The 16,069-nt window shown below is 42.3% G+C and overlaps 1 protein-coding gene across 3 annotated transcripts in view; it reads right to left on the bottom strand.

Annotated features, from left to right (window-relative positions):
- akap13 (A-kinase anchoring protein 13) overlaps window positions 1-16,069 on the bottom strand; it is a 93,802-nt gene that overhangs the window by 12,158 nt on the left and 65,575 nt on the right. For all 3 annotated transcript variants that reach the window (XM_084013450.1, XM_084013449.1, XM_084013448.1), the window contains exons 17-30: window positions 15,379-15,538; window positions 12,599-12,666; window positions 12,436-12,502; window positions 11,511-11,658; window positions 11,154-11,266; window positions 10,676-10,822; window positions 9,261-9,517; window positions 8,472-8,597; window positions 8,030-8,147; window positions 4,353-4,601; window positions 4,157-4,233; window positions 2,563-2,744; window positions 1,583-1,665; window positions 1,287-1,475 (exon numbers count right to left, since the gene is read on the bottom strand). In XM_084013450.1, the coding sequence (XP_083869576.1) occupies window positions 1,287-1,475; window positions 1,583-1,665; window positions 2,563-2,744; window positions 4,157-4,233; window positions 4,353-4,601; window positions 8,030-8,147; window positions 8,472-8,597; window positions 9,261-9,517; window positions 10,676-10,822; window positions 11,154-11,266; window positions 11,511-11,658; window positions 12,436-12,502; window positions 12,599-12,666; window positions 15,379-15,538 (1,984 nt within the window). The remainder of the gene's footprint in view (window positions 1-1,286; window positions 1,476-1,582; window positions 1,666-2,562; window positions 2,745-4,156; window positions 4,234-4,352; window positions 4,602-8,029; window positions 8,148-8,471; window positions 8,598-9,260; window positions 9,518-10,675; window positions 10,823-11,153; window positions 11,267-11,510; window positions 11,659-12,435; window positions 12,503-12,598; window positions 12,667-15,378; window positions 15,539-16,069) is intronic.

Here is a 16,069-nt window from a genome sequence, read left to right as displayed (position 1 = left end):
CTGTAATACTGTAGCTAAACCTTTCCAGATAGTTTCAAGTGGAAACCCTTGTAGAAGTTCCCTCCTTCATACAGCCTTCGTGCAGTAGAGCTGCAAACATTTCTTAGTTGAATGGCCGTTACACCACCAGTTGATCAATTTTCATTAATCCTTTCTAAAAGAATTGTTTATTCTTTAAATTATCAGAAAATGAGGAAACTAGTGTACACCACTTCTGGGAACACTGCAGCAGTGCTTGGAACTCCTTAAGGGCTAGCTGCATCAGTGCATAGTTCCTCAGTCATTTAGATCGCTAGATAGCAGCAAATTTTTTGGTAAGCAAATAGGGTATGGTGCATCTAATATAACAAGAAATAGTGCTTTGTGATAGCAATACCACACAGCAAAACAATTAATTGAATTACAATGTTTTCTGCATCTTGTTCAGTCAATAATACGGCATTCTTTTCTAAAAGACCAGGAAAATTATGAAAATGCAAAAGTCGCCGTCCCGACTAAAAATCATATTTTTGTCTTCTCTTGAGAGTCTAGTTAATCTTTCATCATCGGAGAAAAAAAAAAAGAATCCTTTGCAGCAGTTTTATTTTTCAGTCTACCAAAAATCTCCAGACCCGATACTTGAAGTTTAAAGTCAGCTTTTCCCCACATTTCATTCTTTCTTTGTCACAATACACCGTATCTCTCACAGTCAACTTCATGCTGCATTCTTCTCATACACATTTGATGAACAGAGCTGCCAAAGCACCGAGCAGAGCTCATATAAAATCCTAAAACACACTCTGACTGCTTTAATGTCGCCCATACACAGTGGAAAGGTGTTGGCGCCCAGCTGGCGAGCACCAGGGGTGATTCCAGGTCTTGTGCAGTGTCACTGGGCTATGTCACGTGGTCGTACACCCATCAGGGCACTGTACAAGACCTTGAAAATCGTGAGCAATGTTTTCCAAGCCAGTTTCAAGGCTGTATTTATTTCTGTGAGAATTTGTGATTTTGTCTTGTGGGAACGGGACAATGACATACTGATGGGTATATTCCATGTGGGAATGAAAACAAACTCCCATGTAGGAATCATTTCCACAACCACAACGGCCCATGTGAAATCTGTTGTAGTCGACAGAAATAGCATTGTGTTCTTGTTAAACCTCATTCATTCATGCGACATATGACAATAACAACGGTTCAGTTTTCAGCTCTAATCATTTTTCATTAATACATGGATGGAAACTGAGATGTGATCAACTCAATCATTCTGCTTTAATGTGCAATACCGTCTTTCTCTGTCTTACCTTCCTCCAAGGCGTCCTTCATGATAGACGCCCCCCTGGGGGGCTCCAAGCTGGAGGCTGACCTGAAGAAAGGCTGGACCTGTCGGCCGGCCTCCTCGCCTGGGCTCGAGGCCTCCCACATCCCCCTGAAGAGCTGCACCTTCTCCTCCAGCAGAGACATGATCTCTGTGTCCTTCTGTCTCAACATATCTAACCAGAAGAGACAGACAGGAAGAGAAACAGACAAGACGTTGAGGAAAACCGTTTTTTTTTGTGGTATTTGGAACAAATGTATCTCCGTCTTCTTTTGCACTCACCTCGCATCTCCTTGGCTTTAGTCTCCAGTTGTCTCTTGTCATCTTCCGTCTCACTGGGAATCCCTTCGTCCTCATCCTTCTCCCTGGCAAACCAAGGACAAGACAAACAAATCAGACCTGATGTAGTAAAATTAGTAGTAAATTATACAGGATTCTACAAATCATCATCTACAGTGTTTCTACATCACTTACTATATATATATATATATATGCTGTGTGTGTGTGTATAAATCTACAAGTAGGGATTGAAATGAATTGCCAAAGACTGATGACTGAATAACAATATCCCACTTGTTTCCTCATTTTCTGATAATTTAAAGAATAAACAATTCTTTTAGAAAGGATTAATGAAAATCATAGTCACTGAAAGAGCCAGATATTTGATGTTTTTCTTGTGGAAACGACAGACGGAGCATCAATAGAAAACTGGTTTTGTTTTTAGCTCCTCCATTCCTGCCAATAGCCTGATCTCAAGTTTGTACGTTGACAGAAGTCAGGCAGGGAGGGAGGGAGAAACAGTGGAGTGGTAAAACTCTCTTCTTCCCGCTGGCTGCAGTCTAATAATCCTCTGCTTATAGTGAGCTGCCCTTGAAGCCAATCCAGCATTAGACTGTCCCTGAGTACATCCCATCCCCAGGTAGAGTAGTGCTAATCCTCCTGACAGCAAAGTGCTCTGTCGCAGCTTACCATTTATTACTATCTAGAGAACTGGTCTAACTCGTGGGATACACCACAGATATATATCCCATAAATTAACCATAAGAGGCCTATACTGAATGTAAAGCATGCTGAGTGCAGCTGAGGTTATGGGTTGAAGTAAATGGGGGCGGTAAGGTCAAGTTAAGTTTACCTCAGCATTTACACTCAATCAGCCCGAGTTGAAAAATGTCTAAAATATTCCTCTGGCAAAAATATTAATCACAGAAGTATTAGCATAATAATTTATTTTAAGTAAAAACACATAAATAAACGCCACTTACATGGACTGCATGGCTTCCTGGATGAGCTGCATCCAGGTGTTGCGTTCGTCCTTGGAGATGGCCAGGACCTCCATCATCTCCGGCTTCTCGATGCCCGCCGTGATGAGGAAGAGGCCGCGCTCTTCGTTAGCCACCTCCCTCACAATCAGCTTCTGGAGGGAGATGACCGTGGAGCGCTGGTCCTACAGGGAGAGGAGGAGGGGAGGGATTGATGGAGGCAACAAGGGAGGAGAATGAAAAGAAAAAGATGACAGTGGGAGGGTCAAGGAGGGAGGGGGGGGAGGAGGAGGGGAGACAAATGTTGAGGATGGTGAGAGGATGGGAAAGGCAGGAAGAAGCAGGAGGGAGTGAGAAGGAGGGGGAGAGGAAGAGGATAATGATCATTATGAGAGGAGGGAGGATGGGAAAAGGAAATCAGGGGAACAAAAGCATGCAAATACAAATGCAGTGAAGAAGGAAGAATAGAAGAAAGCTCAGTTAGAAGAAAAGGAAGGTTGCAGGAGGAGTGAGCAGTTGGGTGATAGAAAGCGAAGATTAAAAAAAAAGATTTTGGTGGAAAGAGGAAAAAAAAGACAAAATGAGATCCTGGTTAATGTTATCATCCTCAGCTGAGCCTCAGCAGTCTCTGCATCCTCAAGGCAGCAAAAACTGTAAAGCAGAGTTTAGTAGGCTAACACCACAAACCGCCGTTTCATTTCTGCTCTATCCAGTAAAACTCTGAAATTATAACCACATCCCAACATTTTTCCAGCAATCTCCTCTGAGGTTTAGGGATAGGTTCAGACTTTGTCTTTATATTGTGACTATGCTGTGAAAGAATAGGAATAAAATCCACACAGTGCAGAAAATCAATCGGGTTTTTTTCTTCGTCCAGAAATCCCATCTTTGTTTTACCTTCTGCCCCTCGGCGAAAGAAACACTAAAAGTTGGAATTCATACTCAACAGGCTAACTGTGGGTGATAACCGCTGCATACGGCTCCAGGAGCCTCATATTAGCCATACTTAGTTTCACATGAGTATTCTGTCCTGGTGACCTTTGACCTTGTTGCTACAGGCTGCTGGGACTGTAAGTGATTCTCCAAACTGAAGCTCGTGTTGCCCAAAATGCATGTGGCTGTCATCCATTTAGAGCCACTTTATTCCTCTTTTCAATGTCAACAGCCTCAACTCAAACATGCCAGGACTTTTTTTAATGATGGATGTGATTATTTTACCACAGGCCCGCCTCTGTTTTTATTCGCACAACTGTGTGTGTGTGTGTGTGTGTGTGTGTGTGTGCTGTGAGTTCTGTAAACATGGAAAAAACGACTCACACCTATATGATTTATCACAGTTGGGTCGATGCTGAACACCAGAGCAGCTTTATTAGGTGTAGCTAGCTGGCCAGCCAGAGACAGGCATTATCACACAATGGGTTAGCTGAGCGGGCCAGCTAATGCTAACTGCAACAACAGTGGGATAGGAAAATATGACACCAGCATCTCTGGCAGCACTCATAATAAGACCGTTATTACGAGTGGGATGGAGGGGAAATGGAGGGAGCAGCAGAGGTAAAGAGAAAGGGAGGAGAGAGGTGTGGCAGCAGGATCCTACCAGCATGGCGAAGACATATTTCTGGTCTTTCTCTTGGAGGAAGACGAAGACGTCTGATAGCAGCAGAGCGTGGACGTCTGGAGAACAGCCAGGAGAAAATGGAGGAAAATTGATTATACTATTTATTTTACGCATTTACAGAGAGAATTTGCAGTCATTCAATGAGTAGTAAAGCAGACGGTAAGTGTCCCCTCACCCTTTAGTCTCCCCTGGCTGTTCTTCAGCTGCAGAACCCCGTCGTGGATCAGCCTCCTCCTCAGCAGATCCTCCCTGGCAAAAATCTGACCGCTCTTCATCATCATGATGGACTTGCTGTCCATGCGGCCGTGGAAGTCCTTCAGGCGGCGTCTTTTCTCGTGCTCGTTCACCTTGTTGTCGACCGCTGCGATCACCTCCTTCACCATCCGAACGGCGTCCGTCAGGTCGTCGTGGTCTTCCTCGCTTTCTGCGTTCGACACGTGATGAGAGGTTAAGACAGGCAACGGTGTAGCAGTCTGGCATTAACCAACGCCTCGGGTTCGATTTCAAGGTTTAACTCCACACCTGATGACCCGATGATCAAATGCAGTTGTTTGAAGCACAGATATTTTTAAGTGTTTTATTTTTATTAAAACCACCAGAAGCACATATGCAGGCAAAAGTCCATTTTGTAATTTGAATGGCTCCAAACTAGCACACTTGGACCAGACGGGTAGGGTGGCTAAAGCTGAGGAGGTGTTTATACAGTTGATGCAGAGACCACGGTGCAGAGAAATGTTGGTATTTAACCACGCCGGCATTATGACTCACTGAGAGAGCTTGCAGAGAGGACGTTTTTATGGTTTTAGTTGGTTTGGTTGAGCAGATAAACCTCTATTAAGTCAACGTAACTTCTTTTATGCGTGTTGCATCTTTCACTTTGACATAATTATAATAACTTTCCTGTTCCCTGCATCATTTGAAATCCACACCAAAATACTGTTCAATGCGACTGATAATGAGTTTCAAGATCACATTGGCTCTTGTGGTGCCCGAAATAGTAGGCTATCCACTGTTCTGCCCATTTCTATGACATTTTTATTTCCAAGTCATTAGTATGCAACATTGCATGCTTCATCGTCTCACTGGACATTTTCTGCTTGTTAGGTCAGTTTCAGTAGCCATTCTGAATATGTCTTCCCACGAATGATCAAAAATGACTTTCTCCTTTTTTGTGAAAAGGTCTATTCACCACACCTTAATGGGATTTTAGGATGTAGAGTGTGAATGTGATTAAAACTGCACACTCACGATTATGCATGATTTCAGTTTCTGGCATTTTCCCTCTGTTGCTTGTTACATTGTGAATGTATGATGGTAGTCAGAGAGCGGGATGTTAGAAGAGATGAAAAGAAAATGGACACTTTCTTATTCAAACTCCTGGACCTGACCTACTGCTTCTGTTGCTGATCAGCGTATCAGGGCCGGGGTGCTCTTTTACTTATCAATCAAACTGTGCAGCCGGGACTGCATTGACTTCTTCCCTGGAAGTTTCAATTGTTGCACATTTCTCTATATTATAGATTTATGACTGAATAAAAAAAAGTCCACTGACAGGCTCGGCTTGATATCATAAGTGTCTAACAACATTATGGAAAGGGTCACACAAGGAGAAGTCTCATTCTGAAGGAAGACGAAGATGGAAACGCGGACCTGTGTCCATATAGCGGGTTTCACCAGCATTTCTTTTTGTTTATTCTCCCCAATGAGGAGAAAGCGTATGCAGCAGCATGCCGCCACCAAGAGAACAAGTGATGTTTCCTGCTCTTTTTAGCCCCGCCTTTTTTGTGCGGCTGCTCTGAGTGCTTCAAGTGGATTTTTCAGAAAAGCACTGTTGACATCACTGTAGAAAATGGAGGAGAAGCTTGAAGATACTATCATAACAAAGGCCGAAAAGCCCATTTGTGGGAGTAGATTGGCCGGACCAATTTCAAAAAATGTTGTCCCCATGGGAGAATAATGTCCAAGTTGAAAAGACTAAAACTAAAAATATAATTTGAAAAAAAAACAAAACACGAGTTATGTAATAACAAGGAGGTAAAAGGACGGAGTCAGCAGCATGTGAGTAACCTTGGAGTCTCCACAGAGGGACTACTTTTTACATGAATTCATTTAGAGGATTAAAATCACCACTGGCCTGCAGGTCTGCACTCCCCAGAGTTGATGTGTCTCTGATAAGTGTCGTGTATATTATTGGTTTGCGGTTTTGGACTCACTGTAATATTTTCCCCCAAAGTGGAATATTTGGCTCCTTTGGTTGTCGTACCTCGGTGCTCCTGAGCAGTATAATACTATCCCCAACTGTGAGCGCGCCGTGTTATTTCCACTCAGTATCTATCAAGTGTTGGCAGGAGAGAGTCCTCTTAAAGCACCTTGGGGATTAAGTCAGAGCTCCCTCGTCCCACATAGAACTATAAACAGGCTTTGGGGAAGGATTAGAGTGAATGTACATAGTGGGAGGCCAGCCGACGAGAGCTGCTTTAAATCAGATATACATTTGGTGTGAAACATTTCAGTTCTTTTAAGTACGCTTGATTTATTATTCTCAAAACAACCATTTAACATATGCCTAATTTTTTTTTCAAAATATGTGAAACTCCTTTTCCCGGAGCTTTCCTCAAACAAATTACACTTTAGAGTGTTGTTTTGCAGTGTGACTGGAGCAGACTGTACTGTATGGGAGGAGGGGGAATCTAATCATACAGAGAAAATAAAAGAAACTGTGATCTTGGAATTATATGCTGTCATCCTGAACTGCATACTGTTTGAATGTGAAAACTGTAATTTTGCTTTGCTATTTAGCTGTATTGTTTTAGATAAACAATTAACCCTAGGTGTTTCAAGCCTGGACAAATTATTGCATTTAGTTTGGCCTTTACACTTTTTACAGATTTGACAAACACACATTTCTGGGGAAAGTCAAAGTATCAACAGGTCCTAAAACGTCAATGCTAGAAAACAACATCCTGCTAAAAAGGTGATGTGAACCACAAATCAACATGGTTCTCTAATGATCTACAAGCAACGACCGGCTTATTCTCTTTTGTTTTCGGTAATTTGTTTATGGGTAAATCCTTTAGATCCAAATATAAACTAACACAGCGCACTAGCACAGAGATTCTAGTTAAAGTACGGATAAAGCATGAATATGTGGTCTCAGTTTGTCACAACACAGAAAAAAATGTGTTATTAAGCATCCAGACAAATTTGCATGATTAAAAAAAAGAGCAAGTCCACATAATTAGATTTCAAAATGGTGAAAATAAGCTGTAGAATGGGAACTCTGATGCTCGACGGGCAGAGCATGCACACCATAGACGTATGGCTGCTCATGGATTTTTCCCCAAATCCCCCAGGATCTGTCCTGCTACACCACTGTTAGCTAGTAAACTATAGACTGTGGTAAGCAAGTGTTGTAACTGGCGACAGAGAAGCAGATACACTGCTGCTCAGTGCTCTAGTTTTCATACTGTCAGTGGAGGGCTGATCCTCAACAGGGCTCCAGTGCAGCATTGAGCCCATAATATATTTCACGTTTTCTGCAATTACTTTCTAACAGGTATAATTTTGCTCAAGTTTGAGGGTCAAAAATAGTGAGAATTTGTTTTGTATAGTATGTTTTTGCACAGATACACATTCATTAAAGATGTTTTTGAGACAACGAAGTAGAACCATTTACCAAATTGGAGCAATTGGAGCGTGAGATCTCCCTACATTCCATCTGAGTTTTGTAAATTGCTATACGGCCTGACCTAACCACTTGCTGCTTTGTCAGGTGCTCATAATAGTTGGTATTTGCACAGTCATTCCAATTAAAACAAACTGTGTGAACGGAAAGGCAGACAGAAAGCTAACCTTTAGTGTGCTGCAGCAATCTCTGAATTAGCACTGGGTACTTCGTTATCCTCTGAGTCACCAGCAAGATGCATTCTGGGATGCCGAGCCTCCGCACAATGCTGCTACTCATCTTTTTCTGGAAAAAAACAAACAACAAGTGCTTTAGTAAGACATGCCTACACAACAGGTGGCCTGAAACAACACAAGGTTTTGAAATGATCAACCTCAAAACTCATTTGCTGTAGAACGATACATCAAAATAACTGAAGAATGTGTTTGCTGTGATTACGGATGCAGCTCGACAAACCGGGAACAAGCCGCCCGGTAAACACAGCAAGCAGCACAGGACACAACAGAATGGTTCTGAGACATCTCCCCCACAAAACACAAAAGTAACTTCTCCAAAAAGTAACACTATAGTCGGATACAGTTGAGATACACTAGGTTGAAAGATTCGTACCTTGATAAAGGCCTTGAAGCGTTTGTCTTTGGTCAGGAGGTCCTTGTAGAAGGTCACGGCTTCGTTGTGGCGGCTGCAGAATCTTCCGTAAACCCTCTTCATGCTTTCACCGTTGTATCCTGAGAACTGGAGCAGAATTTAACAGACATGAACACACAAAACTAATATTGGTCCAGCAAAAGAAGAGCTGGGAGAAAGTTGAGGCACTATATTAGGCACTATAACGGTATTGAAAGAACGTGGACATTTACATAAGAGGTGTATGTGTGCATGAGGCATACTAAAACATTGGCATTAGCTAAGGATTCAAACAATGGACATTATTTTCCACAGATCTAAGGACTGCTTGGGCAGGATAACGGTCCTTCGTTGGTCCTTGCTGTGTGAGGCTGGACGCATGCTGATGTTGAGCAGCTGCAATGTTTACCATAGTTTAGCATTAGCATACTAACATTTTCTAACCCATCCATCAATCCATTATCTATCACCGCTTAGCCCGTTCAGGGTCAGGGGTGCTGGAGCCGATCACAGCTGACATGTTCTAATTAATGCTAAACACAAAGCACAGCTGAGGCTGATGGGAATGTTATTAGTTCAGCATCTGGTCATAAACCAAAATATTCATCCACCTCCACCACCAAGTGTTTGTATAAAATGTCATTTTCAATGTCAATCTAATAGTTGTTGAGATATTTCAGCTTGGACCAAGGTAGTGAATCAACCGGCCAATACATTGACATGGAATAGTTAATGTAAAATGCTACTTTTGCAGCCCCTCCCTCCTCTAACCTGGCTGATCAGGATGTCTCCTATCCTGTTGATGGTGAAGCCTCCCTCTGAGCTCCCCCCTTCCAGCTGACACTCCCTCTTCCGCTCCAGCAGGCGGAGGAGGTGCTGCGTGTGGAGCTCCAGCAGTTCATCCAACGCGGGGAACAGCTTCTCCACCGTCTGCAGCTCGAGCTGCAGCTCCTTCTGCAGGCCTTTGCTGTAGACTTCTGACATGATGCGCAACGTCCGGATGTGATGCATCTCCGTCTGCATCAGCTCTGGAGGCCGTACAATGGAGCAAAATTGAGTCCAAGAATGACATAAGAAGCAAATCTATGCATTTAAATAATTCTACCTCAGAGGTCTACATAGAATGCCATGCTAAGTTATGGCATTTGTATGTCACTGCTTAACTTAGAAGTAGATTCTTATAAAAACAATCTCTCACTCGAGACTTTAGATGCAACTGAACATTTTAAGGCATGCTATTGCCAATTTTAATTTATACAGTAGACATCTGGCCAAAAAGTATTAACCCAGTCCTCAAGTTGTTCCTCTTCTTTAAGTTATCTTTAACCATAAATAGTCTACTCTGACCAGTTATTTCAAGACATTTCCATTACTTTTGCTAAATGAGAATACACTGGACAAACACTGAAGAGCTGCACTTTTTAACTTCCAGAACGTTTTCCTTAACACTCCATTTCTTTCTTAAAGGAGTCATCACCAGGAAATCGCAATTTCTCTTGTTAAAACATGCATATCTGTGTTTGACCTCAGTTGAAACTTGCCTGAAAGGCTGGAGTTTGAAAGTGGCGCCGTTTTTTCGCTTCTGCTCTTTTTCCGAACAGGAATAGCACACAAGGGTGTGCATTCCTAAAGCACGAGATTTTGATTCTGCGCCTACGGTGACGTCACCGTGGAGGCTACTTGCATAAGCCCACCCCTCTTTCACCACCCAACCCCCCCCCGTCCGCTACCTGACGTCCTGCTGTAAACGTGTCTCTTCAACCGTCTCTGGCTCTTCACTCTCCGGTTCGGGTTCCGACTCTGGTTCGTACATAAAGGCCTGAATTCCGTAAGGTTCGTCATTTAGTGTGTGCGCCATGACAGGGGGCTGTTTATGTTTTGGAGTCTGCATGCAGGCAAGCCCCCCCGGCTCTGTCCTTCCTGCGGCGAATCAACGCGCGCCTCATTACATATTATACAATGCACATCCGGACCAGTCAAAACCTCGCGCGTAATCTCGCGTGATAAAATCGCGGTACGAAAAAGGGTCAGAACAAGCTCAATGTTTGATTAAAATTTTTTTTTTTTTTCTAATAAGTTTTACGAATTGATCCAAAGCGATCCAAGGGGGGCTGGATACGTATAAAACCAGGTTATGACTCCTTTAAGATACAATTTAAAAGCATATTTCGGCTAATCCAACATACCGTAGATGATGTCCTGTCTCTTCGCCAGCTCTTTGTCGAGCTGCTGCAGGTACTGCTGCTCGGCACATAAACTCCACGAATCAGCTTCCAGCTCCTTGGCCTCCGCCTCAAACTCCCCCATCAGCTGGCCGTCCATCATCTCCGTCCCTGCACCAACAACAACAGCTTGCATTTACAATTTGAAGCTTTTGTGTTGTATTTTCTATTACATTTGATGTGTACGACACAACTCGGGGGTTATTGTCTTAAACAGTTTTCAGGGAAGAGGCAATTTTATTTTACATTTGTTCACGTTTCTTTAGTTTCACTTTAGTTTCACTTCATTAAAACAGACGCAGATACAGATGAACACATTTTGTGAAAAAATTGTGAGCTATTCAAACAGTTTTCCAATTAGAGGCCCAAAAGGCTTCGATCCTAGCTGACAGACAGCTGTCTTGTGCAGTCAGATCAATGGTTTGAGCATTTGTGTATTGACCTTCATCAGTGAGCGATTCCATGGACTCTGTGACCTGGTGGGTTCTGTTGAGGGAGTCAGTAGACTGGGAGAGATACCGCAGGCCTTTAATCGGCATCTCATCAAACACCGGACTGAATGGAGAGATAACAAAAATATACAGCCAGTTACAATCACAAACATCCGCTAAGCTGTTGAAACACATGTGGCGCATTGTAGATGCAGCGAGCAATTTAAGTGGCAACAAATAATAAAAAAAAGAGAGAAAAACACAACATGGCTTCAATACAAAAGCAACAGAAGCGTTTCAATTCATTTGAATAGAAATGTTATTATCGGGAGTGTTCATTCACATACACTCACAAACACACAGCTCACCCAGCGATGTTGCTTATGGAGAGACTCTTGGAGAGGTTGTTGCCATGGAAAGCCATGATGCTCGTGTGTCTCCGTGATGGGATCATCAGGGAAGGATGGTCTTCAGGGGACAAGATGGCAGACCAGGGGCGCTCCCTTGTCCCACCAGCTGGACCAGAGACAGACACGTTGTAAGCAGCACCTTACATATAGTATACATATAGTGTACTATCCATATACTATGCAGGCAGCAACCACTGGTTTTGAAAAAGTGATGCCAACGCTGAAGGATAATAAACTGTCATTCTCTCTACTGGCCATCAGGGGTGACTCCTCTGGTTGCAAATAGGTGTCTGATTGCATAGAAGTCTATGAGAAAATGAACCTTCTTCCCCCTTGATTTATGTTCTTTATCCCAACTGGGTTTTTTTTCTTCTGCTCCCAAAATCTGCTGTAGCTGATTTAGATTCAATTCAATTCATGTTCATTTAATCAACATAAAAACATAAAAAAATCAACATAAAAACACTTGAGGTTAGTCTAAGAGGCTAGAAAATTGGTCCCTGGAGGTTCTGCTAATCCTTTAACTGATCTAATATATATAAAATATTCTAAAACTTGAGATAAGGGTGTTGTTGCCTAATAGAAGTGACCTTTCTCTTGGACACTCACTTTGAATCCTGGCACAAGAGCTAGTAACACCATACTATTTGTATTTCCTCTTCAAGTGAGGAGTTCAATAATTGACAGACTCCATTGATCTTTCAAAAGCCCCAAAACGTGTTGTGAGTGAACAAGTAGAAAGGAAGTACAGAAACTTGTTTTAGCTACCTCCGGTCCAAATTAATATTAAAACGACATGAAATGTTAAAACAGCTTCAATGAGCTTTGGGATCAAATCTGCAGACGGAAACTGGAAATGAAGTTTTGTAGGGGGTTCACTCACATTTGTTCCTCATCGTGACTGAGGGAAAAGAGCTGGAATCTGGTACTGCAAACTGCTGTTTGGGCAACTGGCCAGAGAAACATAGCAAACAACAAGGGGTTCAGATCAATAATGGATGCAGGACAGCAGAATAGTGGAGAATGAGCGGTGGAGTTACATTTACCTTCATCTTCACCTTGGCACAAACAGGCAGGCTGTCCCTGCAGCTCTTGTGGACGGAGGCATTACAGTCTGGAAAGAAAAACAACGGGACGCTCAGTGAATACTATGAGCGTGGTGGTGGTGGGGGTGTGTGGAAAAGGTGGGGGTTAGAAATTCTGACTGGGTTTCATAGCCCGCCAGGAAACTCCACCAGCCCACTAATGAAAGCCAGACCGGTGCTGAGCATGTGATGCAATCGAGGGGTAATACTGCTCGTGGACGAAGGAGAGAAAGAAAAGGGGGGTCAGACAGAGAGAGAGAGAGAGAGAGAGAGAGAGAGAGAGAGAGAGAGAGAGAGAGAGAGAGAGAGAGAGAGGCTGAGGAATGACACGCACATAAACAGTGACTTGCATGGGAAAATTTCAATTATATAAACATTCCCAAATCACTATTTTGAAACAAGGGTCATTATTTTTAAGATTGCTTAAATAAGATCTGCACTGTAAACTGATCCCACTGAGCCGATGACAGACTTGAGTTCCCCTGTACCATATTGTTGTGTCTAAATTCCATACTTTAAAACCATATCGTACGAGTTGACTTTGAAGTAGAGATCAATCAATAAGAGAGAGAAAGAGAGAGAGAGAGAGAGAGAGAGAGAGAGAGAGAGAGAGAGAGAGAGAAAGAGGAACAACCATCTATAGTCGCGTACCCGCAATAAATGAAGCACTAAAAAAAACCCACTAATTACAACAAAAACAGAAAATAATCACATCAAGTTACTTGGATTAAATCGATTGACAAAATCATGAAAAATTGGAATTACAAAATAAAGCACCTCTGGGGTCTGAGTTTGTAGGATGAGGTTTAAAAAGAAACGGTTGCACAAGTGAAACTAAATAACAGACCGCATCATCTATGCTAACATACATACAACATTTCCGCTGCTAGGATTACATCAACGCACTTCCGCTCTGAGTCAGGGTGAGTCAATCCTGTGTAAGACTCGGGCTTTCTGAGAGGCCAGGGTGAAAAAAATAAATAAAAGGGCACCACCACCACGTAGAGCTTTCTAGCATGTAAGCCAGTCTATATGGCACCGCATCGTGCCATCTGAAATTTAAGCCACTTTAAAGGGCACCTCGTCATGTTTTCTCCACTTCAAAGGCACCCTGGAGTGCACTTCATCATGTTTTCTCCATTGGAAAGGCACACGAGAGGGCACTTCATCCCATGATTTTTATAGAATTATGTATTACATCTAGTGAAGAGGCATGCCAAAAGGCATGTTTCAGGGTTAGGGATTCCATTTCCACTGCCACCTATCACCTGTAAAGTGGATAAGCTTGTGTTACTGTGAAATATATTTGGATTTAAGTATCCACCTAGAAGATTATGTGATATACCTAATTATGACTCTCTCAATAAAACCACCTTAAATTCCTGCAGTATTTTTCTCCTCTTAAAAGGGTTTTATTGGGTATTTAACTGCTTTTGGTGCATGTCGTAACTGATCCCAGCTAATCTCAGACAAAGGATCCCTATATTTGTCTGTTGAATGGACACCAGCCAGACATCTGCGTCTACAAACCTCCCGAAAACGCCCTCAGAACAGTCTACGTCTCCAACAATCCGAACCAGACCAACTGAACACAACAAGAGCTGTTTTCACCAGTCTGAAGTATCTGAGGCAGATTGTGACCATTGAGAGGATCGCTGTGAGCCATCGCAGAGCTGGTTTCTCCTTTTAAGGCTTTTTTTTTTAAGGTTACGCCAAAGGCTTGTGCAATAAACTACATCCTCTTTAGGGCTGCCGCTGCTGTTTCAGTGGAAAACAATGCAAAAAAAATATGTTTTTGTTGTCTGAAAGTCCGACTGTGTTACATTAGATGAAGCACTTTCAAACAAGTCATGAAGCTAGCTCAGCCAAGTACGAGTGATTCTGCTTTGCATCACAACACGCACGCTTTACATCATTGATTATATAAATGAATGTTTTCTGATGCTTTTTAAACTTTATTTGCATCAGCAAAAGAGTAAGCAAACCTATGTTTTCTATTACAATCAGATGACAAACAAACAAATGGAATAATAGGAGCGATCAGCACCTACTGCCAAAATACTCCACTGAAAGATTCAGGACGTCTTTTGTTCCTGGAGCAGTTAGGCTTTTTAATCAACATTATTAAATCAATGACATTTCCACTTCAGTTTTTCATCGCATGCAGCAATTACTAATGGTGCTATTGTCTGCAAACCATTTACAGCTTGTACATTTGCACGTTTTTGTTTCGGATCTAACTTTGCTTAACGTTTACTGACTCTCCTATTGATAAACCGGAACTGTGTACTTCCCTTCAATGCCCGGTGTTGTCTGCTGTGCAGATGACATATTGTGTACAGTATATTGTAACTGTCATAGTTTCTCCTGTGAGGATCATTGAAGCTCATCCTATATTATTCTAAAATAATCATGCCCAATTAATCTATTGCTTCTATATGCTTCATGCCTGGTGATGTATGTGCAGTCTTCACAACAGATGGAGCTTATCCTCACAGCTTCAGCTTATTTTTTCCTCCTAACAGTATACTCCATGTTGCGTGTTTCCAGCAGTGCAGAGAGCTTAGCATGTTTACAAATTGGAAATTAATTTTACAACAAGATGCATTCTTTTAATAATGCATCACAACTTAAAGGGCTTTAATTAGACTGAATGCAACAGGAATCCTGATCAGTCAGAGACAATGAAAGAACACAAACTGGGACAATGCAAGAAAAAGAAAAGCGACAAAGTGACTTACGTGTGCAATGGAACACCTCCTTGCTGTTGAAAGCCTTATTGCACTGGAAGCACTGGGCTGCCTGACCCATGGTGACTGGTGTGAATAGATGACCGTTAATCGCCTTCTTGTCCTTCTCCTTGCCCTCCTTGTCCTTCTCCCTTTTCTCTCGCTCCTTTTCCTGCACAGATGGAAGTATTATAGTTAAGAACACAAGCATACCAGAAGGGGACAGTAATTAATTCAACTTTTTTGAATTACTTCAACCGGTCGTGCAGAGAGAGACCTGTCGAGTGACAAACAACTCTGACAAAATGCCTCCTGCATTTGGCCAGTTGCTTATGTTTAATTCTACTCTGAATCCAGCAGAGCGACATTATTACTGTGATGTACCACACGGCAGGAGGCTTTGCATATTAAGTGATGCATTATTTAGGCTGACAAAAAAATGTCTCATTAAGAGACTATTTTCAAAGCAGTTCATCTTTGTTTTTTTTTTATTCTAAAACTCATAATTTGATCTATTTTTTTACAGGATTATGGGAAAGGGTTTTATATTACCCACATGGTGCTAAGCAGTACATAACAACTGCGATTAAACTCTTAGCAATTATAGTTATGGTCACAATATAATAACATTCCATATTCTTCTGTTTTCTCAGCTACTGCGAAGCTCCTCCTCAGACTTCTGCAGGATGCATGACTACTGACG

The sequence above is a fragment of the Eutrigla gurnardus genome, assembly GCF_963514095.1.
Source record: "Eutrigla gurnardus genome assembly, chromosome: 1".
NCBI lineage: Eukaryota > Metazoa > Chordata > Actinopteri > Perciformes > Triglidae > Eutrigla > Eutrigla gurnardus.
This window is presented reverse-complemented; position numbering and strand designations above follow the sequence as displayed.